Raw genomic sequence first — 9558 nt, 5'->3', positions numbered from 1 at the left:
GAGGCCCCAGACCTGTTGCAAAGATATGCTAATCAATAACTCAAACATGGTTTAAAGATGCCCAAAGATGGAGGGAAAGACAATAGAGGTTGATAAAGAGTGCCAGTTTTTTTTTTTAGAAACAAAGGAAAATAACTATGGGTTATCTATTGTGATATGAAATCCAAATAGAAGTTATAAAAGTCTGAATCTGCAGCACACCAAAACATGAAAGAGCAGAAACCAATCTCATTACAATTACAAAATACTCCTTAAAAGTAATTTTCGACAAGACTGGACCCCAGAGAAGAGAGAAAAATAACACTCCATATTCTTTTCTCCTGTGAAGAGGTAAAGGGCAATGAGTATAAAAAGGGAATAGCATACACAGACAGGTGGTTTAGTTATGTTGGCTAGTTTGTTTTTATGGTTCTTTTTATAGTTTTTAGCTTTATTTTTCAAATAGTGTTTGATTTTTTAAAATACATGTAAAGATAATTTTCAACATTTATTTTTGTGAAACTGTGTTCCAAATTTTTCTCCCTCCTTTATCTTCTCTCCAAGACAGCAAGCTATCTGATATAGGTTAAATATATACAATTCTTTTAAACATATTTCCACATTTGTCACATTCTGCATTCTTCTTTGCTTTAGATTGTTTAAGGAGTAGGGAAATGGGGGAAGGATATATTAGGAAACTAAAGTGACAAAGAAAATATCACAAACTAGTGTAAATGTTAACTTAAAATGTATTTTAAGATTTATAAAATTTTCATTAAGTACAATTCAACTTGAAAGAAAACACTGTAGTGTGGAGCAATAAAATTTCAATAACGCTTTACCATATATATATATATATATATATATATATATATATACACACACACACGTGTGTGTATATATATACACACACACACACACACACACACACACATAATTTTTTTTTATTTTCTACCTTCTTCTTGATCCCAAAACTGAAGTGGAAAGAAAATCAATATGTTATAGGTAGCTGCAGACTACCAGAGATCTCTATTATAGTTTCCTGTTTAGGAATATTTCCTCTAGGTAACTATGATGAGCTAATTCACATGATCTTTTACAATTCACAAGAGCTTTAAGAAAACAAAACAAAACAAAAACCACTTAGGATAGTAAGGAATGCCCAGAGAATTCAGCAAAGGCAATGGAGGTCTTATGTAGGAGGATATGAACAAAAACAGTAAAACAGGAATAAGTGGGACCAGGGTAAAGAATAGAAATAAAATGTTCGATGCCATTATAGGAAATTTTAGTTTGGTTTGCATCCAAAATACAGAAAGTTGTAGTAGTAGTCGAGGTAAATCGCAGTGTCCATTTAGACTTGTATAACATGGAGTTATACAAAAATATCAAAGCAAAACAAAGGAGCTAGAAACACTTATTAAAAAGCTATTTCATTTTTTGACTCTTTTCCGATTCGGATTTTCCCCCGAAGGGGAAGAACCTCCAAATTCAAAAAGAATTACAATTTCAAAAGTAGTGGGGGGGGGGAGGGGAGGGAGAAGGGAAGCTTTCTTTACAAACCAACGCAATGCCCCTTTCCTGCCTTGGTGGGACTTGATAATTCTTTTTACATGGGAAACAGGCACGCAAAAAAAAAAAAAAAAAAAAAAAAAAAAAAAAACCGAACGATTTACCAAGACTGATTCTGACACTCTCCACTCTCCACAGGGCGGAGGTTCAAGGGTTTAAGGAACTGCATTTAGCCAAGGGAAAAAAGGGCAAGACCAGCAAATCCGTATGGGGATGAAGAAAAAAGCTAAAGCCCCGGAATCAAAACTGGAATTTAACAAAAAAGGGCAAGGCCCGGGAATCGAATCGGAGACAGACCGAGGGAGGCAACAAAAATAGAAAGCCAGGAAACAGTGGGAGAGAGAATGGGAAGGAGCGGAGAGGAAAAGGATGAAGGGACCTGAAAGATAGGGGGAAGACTATTCTGGGATCTCCAATGACCAGCAAGAAAGGACAGAGTTCCCACCACCATGAGAACACAACCTATATACCACACTAATGATAACCTTCTGACTTGAGGTCTCGCCCCACACCACTATAAGTCTAACAAAGTCCCGCCCACACTATTGCGCCAATGTTTGCCTAGATATCCTGAGCTCTAAATGGCTAACTATCGTAATTCGGTCCCCACCCCCTATCCCCCCAGCCCAAAAAGGACAACAGAGAAAAGAACTGTTTAGAGGGAAGGGTGAAGGAGGGGCATGTGCTACCTCACTATGGGAGAGCATCCCAGTGGTTAAGGCTTCCCTGATGTAAAAAACAAAAAAAACAAACCTAGCTAGGTTTAACTAATTAGAATAAATTCCTTCATTCCTTTAGCTGTCTTAGTCTATTTTTTCCCGGATTCACTTTCTTATTTTGTATGTTTAAATACTTTTGTTTCTCTTAGTTACATATAAAATAAATTTTACATTTATTTTTAAAACTTTGAATTCCAAGATTTCTCTCTTCCTCTCCTCCATTGAGAAGTCAAAACATTTCCATAAAAATCATGTTACAAAAGAAAATATAGATTTCCCTCCATCGCACCCACTCGCTAAAAAAATCTCTTCTCCTTCCCTCTGTCTGTTTGACTGTCTCTCTGTCTCTGTCTCTGTCTCTCTTTTTCTCTCTCTCTCTCTCTTTCTCTCTCTCAATCTCTCTCTCTCTCTCTCTCTCTCTCTCTCTCTCACACACACACACACACACACACACACACACACAGTTTTAAAAAAGTGAAAAAAGTATGCTTCAATCTATATTCAAACAGTCTTTTCTCTGGGTATAGATAGCATTTTTCATTATAAGTCTTCAGAAGAGTCATTGCTAATAGAAAAGTTATTCACAATGATCATCTTGCAATATTTCTGTTATTGTGTACATAGTACATTTCACTTTGCTTGAGTTCATGGAGAACTTTCCAGGTTTTTTTAAAGAGCATCCTGCTCAATCATTTCTTATAGGACAATAATATTCCATCATAACCACAGATCACAATAGGCCCTTTCCTTTAAAAAAAAAATCTCTTTTGGGATTAATACCTAGTAGTGTATTGTTGGGTCAAAGGATATGCATGGTTTCATAACTGTGCATAGTTCATATATTTTGATCATTTATCAATTGGGGAATGGCTTTTTTTAAAAATAAATTTGACTTAGTTCCCTATATATTTGAAAAATGAGGCCTTCATCAGAGAAATTTGCTTCGAATTTTTCATATTTACTATTGCTAACTGTATTTCCCTGTTTATTCTATTCTCTCTCTCCTTTCATTCTGTCTTTCCTGAAAAGTGTTTTGCTTCTGATCTCTCCATATGCCTTCTTTTCTATCACCCTCTCCCTTTCTCATATTCCCTTATTCATTTACTTTCCTATAGGGTCAGATAGATTTTTAGTGAGATTAATTACAATACCACTAAAAATTAATATTTTTAAAAATATCATCATTCTGTTTTATTGATTTTGTAAGATAAGTACATCTATTATTTTTTAAAAATAGATATGTAAATAAATAAATGCTGTTATACACAAGATTAATGAGAGGAATGAGAACTTCAGAGAGGAGGTATATAGAATTCTTATAGGCTGAGAGGAATAATATTTTGAGAGAATTGAGAATTTTGTCGTGTAGGTTGTTATTTATACTTTCAAAAATTCATTTAAAATGACGTTTTTATTTTGTATCCTTATCTATAGCTGATAATATTGATGATTTCCCTACCTGTTCTTTGTTTTCTTTCCCCCTCCTCCCAATATTCTTCAGCATTGTGGCTAGGAACTGAAGCAGTAATTCAGTCAGCTTAAAACACCACTTTTGGATGGAGATTTTAGCCCTTTAATATTGATTTATGTAAAACCAGAATATTAAATAATCAGAAATTTCCATTTCTTTGCCAGTAATAAAGTCGACAAGTTCGCATACTTAAAAGGTACTATTTTGTTCAAAATACTGACTTCTTCCTACGTTCACTTTCAAAGTCCGTAGAAAGGACTATATAAATGGACTAATACAATATTAAAGATTAGAACTATCTATTTTATTTCCATTAACACCTTTATAAATATAGACTCCTGAGTATATTCACTGAAACCAACCTCTGGGAATTAACACCATTAGGAAAGTGCAGAAGAAAGCCCTTCATCTCCTTATCAACTTTGCACGTTCTGATATAAACTGAGCCCAATGATATTCCAGCAGTAGTCTTAAGCAAATTTTTCCTGCTGAAATGTTTTCAGTGTTCACTTTTAAAAACTTTACTTTTCATCTATCTCTTTATATAATCAAACGTAAGATATGTATGAAGAAAAAAAAAAAAACAAAACGAACAAACTACTTGGACCTGGTTGCAAGAGAAGGAAAGATACCCGGATTCTTTTTACTAAACCGGCTTTCTTCACCCTGTCCCACCCCCACAAACTTTGAAGAGCTTCCTGGAAAATGTCCTGTTTCTGGGATGGCTTCTGCCCCACTGTTATCACTTTCCCCAGTAGGGGCTGGGGGACCTGGAGCTGGCAATCTCTCCCCTCCCTCTTGCTTACTGCCGCATTTTGCTGTCTCGCTCTCGGGCACTGGGACAAAGTAAATAGAGAACAAACTGAAGCCGAAGCCCTAGCAGAAGCCGAAGCAAGCAGAAGCAGAAGCAGAAGCAGAAGCAGCAGAAGCCGAAGCAAGCAGAAGCAGAAGCAGAAGCAGAAGCAAGCAGAAGCAGAAGCAGAAGCAGAAGCAATCGAAGCTGTCGCAGCACAAACAAGACTGCATATTTCATCGCGTAATCTTTGGTGCTGGGCCTTCTCACAATGAAGATCCTTGGAGGGCGCTGCGTTGCCTTAATTCTGAGTCTCTTTCTCATGATCTCAGAAGCAAAAAACTGTGAGTAATCAATTGTATTCATAGCCGTGCCCCATCTCCTGTCCTCCATCCAACCCCCAGACAATTTTGTCAAGTTCTATTTCTTGGTTTTTGGGATATTCTTTTCTCTGGTTTTTTTCATCTATTCCTCTCTCCCTCACCCCTTTCCTCCTAGTAGAAGTCTAATAGAATCAGTACTAAGTAAATAGGGGGCAACTGCATTTATCTAAAAAGATGTGTAATGGAGAGGGAGGGTCAGGTAGGAAAAATATTTGAAAGGTTGTGACAGTAATTTACTGCCGACTTGCCTTCTTTTGGAACTAGTCCAAAGAATACTAGGAGTAATTAATAATAATGGAGTGCAGTTTTTGTCTTGTCACATCCTCCTTTCCTTCACTTATCTCCCAATTTAAGAATGAAGTTCCCAATCAGGGCAGGAAGGTGTGCATTCAAACTGGAATCCAAGAAAGTCCCAAACTTTATTCACTACTCCACCCGCCGCTCACCCTGCCCCCACCAGTAACCAACTCAAAACATCCCTCCCTTTCTCCGGCTTCTCCACCTAGCGTTGTTCAATGCCCCTGTACTTTGAACTTCTATTGACTCACATTACCACGCAAAAGAAGTATGACAGCTTGTTCTTTACTAGGCTGTTGTTCCATGGTAACCTCGAGACCAAAAGAAGACATGTTAAAACTTGTTACCTAGATCACTTGATTTTAACACTAGGCATATTGAAAAAGTTAATTTGTTTCCTTGACATGTTTAGAGTAGCTCCTATTATCTTCTGTGGGATACATACATATTTTTGGAAGAGTAGAGTATTTCCACATTTGGAGGATTAATTTGATTTCAAAGTCATGTTATTACTATTTAAAGGTTGTCTGAGGTGAATTATCTTAAAGGGTGATTTTTTGGTTTGTTTTGTTTGTTTGTTTGTTTTTAAATTAGGTAGGATCATGACAAGTAATATTGTAACTCAGAGTTTTCCTCTGGGTACTGAAGGAGATGAAAACCTTGAACTATAAAAATAGTTTTTGCAGCTTTTGGTAAATAAAGGGAAAAGAATCCAAATTTAGTAATTTCAAATTAGAAATTAAGAAGGAGGTTAACTATGAATTGGACCAAAATAACACTGATTTTACATAAATCAAAATTGTTATATATATTTTAAGAATCTAAATGGTAAAAATTGGTGCAATTTCTGTTTCTCTGAAGCAAAATGGGAAAACTTCAAAACAAAATGACCAGTTTATAAGATTCCTTTACTTTAGCTCTTACAAAAATCTAGATGGAATTTATATAAATCAATAGAGATTTGAGGAATTTTCCTGAGAATTTTGCTTTACAGGGTAAAAAAGAACAAAAATCCCTTGCCTTTCTCAAATACTACTCAGTTAAATGTTATTATGGAAATTTGCCAAGATTCTTTTTCAGGAGAGTTACTGACTCTGAATATTAGAAAAATATGTGTTTACAGTTATGGAATGAACATCCTTCTCTTTAATTACTGGTTTCTTACCTTACTAATTCTTATACTGGATTCTAAGTCAATCAAACAAGTTTGTTCTGATCTTCCCTGAAAATTTACTTTAAATGCATAGCATCCTTACTTAGTTAGCTCAAGTCCCTACTCCAGTTTATAAAGTAAACTAAAAAACCTTTTTAGGTGGCTCTGTAGGATAATGCATGGAAGCCTGAGCCTGGAATCTGGAGGAATTGAGTTCAAATCCAGCCTCCAATATTTCCTAGCTATGTGACCATGGGCAAGTCACTTCATCTCTCTTATTTTTCTCAACTGTAAAATAGGAATAAAAGTAACAACAACTTCACAATGTTGTAAAGATCAAATGAAATAATATTTGTAAAGGGCTTAGCTCAGCACCTTGCACATAGTAGATCTTCTCCTTATAAACTCTCCCTTTTCTCTTTCTTAAATCTGATCTCTTGGGTTTAAACAAATGTCAGTTTTATCAGACATATAATTTATTAACAGCATAAACAAACAATAGAAAGATTTAATATTTCAACAATATAGCACTCATAAGATCATATCCAGATTCACCTCTTGCCATCAACTGCAACTGAGGACTCTTCCTGAACTCTGGATGTAGTCCTACTTTTTAGCTCTTTCTAGACTAATTAAAGCCAGTCAAGAATTCTCATTATACTTTCTTTTTTTCTTTTTTTTTATTATAGCTTTTTATTTACAAGTTATATACATAGGTAATTTTATAGCATTGACAATTGCCAAACCTTTTGTTCCAATTTTCCCCCTCTTTCCCCTCATCCCCTCCCCCAGATGGCAGGTTGACCAATACATGTTAAATATGTTAAAGTATAAATTAAATACAATATAAGTATACATGTCCAAACAGTTATTTTGCTGTATAAAAAAAATTGGACTTTGAAATAGTGTACTATTAGCCTGTGAAGGAAATCAAAAATGCAGGCGGACAAAAGTAGAGGGATTGGGAATTCTATGTAATGGTGCATAGTCATCTCCCAGAGTTCTTTCGCTGGATGTAGCTGATTCAATTCATTACTGCTCTATTGGAACTGATTTGGTTCATCTCATTGTTGAAGAGGACCACATCCATCAGAATTGATCATTGTATAATATTGTTGTTGTTGTGTACAATGATCTCCTGGTTGTGCTCATTTCACTTAGCATCAGTTCATGTAGGGTCTTTCTGAAATCATTTTGCTGGTCATTTCTTACCGAACAATAATATTCCATAATATTCATATACCACAATTTATTCAGCCATTCTCATTATATTTTCACCAAACTTTAAAGACTGAATTCAATTATCTCAGCAAATGTCTCAAGTTTGTTTTTTCACATAAGACAATTGATTCTTTTAGTCTCCAAAAAGTTTCTTTTCTGTTTCTCTCTTTTATAGTCTCTCTCCAGTCATTACATCAACAGTATCCAAAATTACAATTAAATTTCCTCTTTTCTATGACTTCATATTCTCCATAAAATGTTATGTTCTTTTGGCAGCTCTAGTAACACACACAGACACACACACACACACACACACTCCCCCCCTTACTTCTGAGTGAGTACACACCATTTTAAAACATTCTACCCTTTTCCCCATTTTCTTTCCTTCTTCCACCTTCCACACAAATACATATCTGTGATTTCAAACAGAATAATTGTTGCATTACAAATGATTTGCTCTGCCAATTACATCTAATATCCCTTAGTTGCAATTAAGGTTAAATGTTCTGTTTACTTCATACTTTTCTTTTTTGTGGATTTTAATATTTTGAATATATTTCACTAAATGTTTTAGTTGCATTTAAGAAAGACTTTAACATTCAATTTTTAAAATTTGAGTTCTAAATTATCTCTCTGTTTCTTGCTCCTCCTTCATTCCTGGAGAAGGCAAGCAACATGATATTGATTATTCATGTAAAGTCACACAAAACATATGTCCATATCAGCCATGTTACAAAAGATAACACACATACACACATAACCCTCAGAAAAATTAAGCGAAAAAGGTCTGAAAGTGAAAAAGTTCAGTCTCTCCTCAGAATTTATCAAGTCTTTCTTTGAAATGGGTAGCATTTCGTATCATGGGTCTTTTGAAATTTTCTTGGATCATTGTCTCATTCAGAATAAGCTAAGTCTTTCATACTTGATCATCCTTAAAATTTTGTGTATATTCCTTGGTTTTGCTCACTTCATTTGTTTCAGTTCATATAAGACTACCCAGGGTTTTCCAGAAATCATCCTATTCATCTTTCTTATGGCACAATAGTATTCCATCACAGTCATATACCCCACAACTTGTTCAGCCATTTCCCAGTTGATGGACATCCCTTCAACTTCAAATTCTTTGACAACACTCACACACACACACACACACACACACACACACACACACAAAGAGAGAGAGAGAGAGAGAGAGAGAGAGAGAGAGAGAGAGAGAGAGAGAGAGAGAGAGAAAGAGAAAGAGAGAAAGCATGGAAGAATATTTAACCTGGATATAGTTTTGAATCAGTTGAGTGAAAGTTCCTTAACATGTATTGATCATGTTGGCATGCTGACCAAGTCTGAGAGAGAACCACTTATACATTTTTTTAAGCTAGCTGTTGTATGAAGGCCATTGGAAGCTACCATAACGACCTTATGCCTTATTCTTTGAATAAATTAAGTCATTAAGGATGATTTCAATATCTTTTAAGGAAAATCTATCCTCTTTTATATGAAAGACACTATTCCTAATACAATCCCTCAATTGCCCAATAACTGAATCAATAAATCCCGGAAGAGGACATTGCAGAGTAAGAGGGTGCATAAATTGGACAAGGGACATAGACTCAGAAATGGGGTGATGTAGCCATTGGAAAGAATAGTTAGAATGAGGAAATTAGGGGATAGAGTTGAAATAAATGATTTTGGACACAGGATAATATCTAAGACATGGAGCTAGTTTTGTCTAGCATTAGTTCCCATGAAGTGATATTTTCTCAGACTGGAGTACAGGAGAAGGAAGGAATGATAGGAATAGAAAAATAAAAGCAGTAACAGAGAAATTGGTTAGAAGAAGGAGGCCCAACTTTGCACTTCACAAGTTTTAACCTCATGAGAAACAGAGTGATTAAATTAGGAATAAATAAGGTACAATCATGAACCAGAGAACAGAATTTTAGAATAAACTAAAAGGAAAGAAAATTAATGAA

The 9558-nt window shown here is 35.2% G+C and overlaps 1 protein-coding gene across 1 annotated transcript in view; it reads left to right on the top strand.

Moving 5' to 3' along the window:
- Window positions 1–4445: 4445 nt before the first annotated feature.
- PROS1 (protein S) overlaps window positions 4446–9558 on the top strand; it is a 96171-nt gene continuing 91058 nt past the window's right edge. The window contains exon 1 of the mRNA XM_031958866.1: window positions 4446–4878. Coding sequence (XP_031814726.1) covers window positions 4806–4878 — 73 coding nt within the window. The 5' untranslated portion in view covers window positions 4446–4805. The remainder of the gene's footprint in view (window positions 4879–9558) is intronic.

This window comes from Sarcophilus harrisii, chromosome 3 (assembly GCF_902635505.1).
Source record: "Sarcophilus harrisii chromosome 3, mSarHar1.11, whole genome shotgun sequence".
Taxonomy (NCBI): domain Eukaryota; kingdom Metazoa; phylum Chordata; class Mammalia; order Dasyuromorphia; family Dasyuridae; genus Sarcophilus; species Sarcophilus harrisii.
Note: the sequence above shows the minus strand (reverse complement) of the source record. Positions and strands in the feature narration are given on the sequence as shown.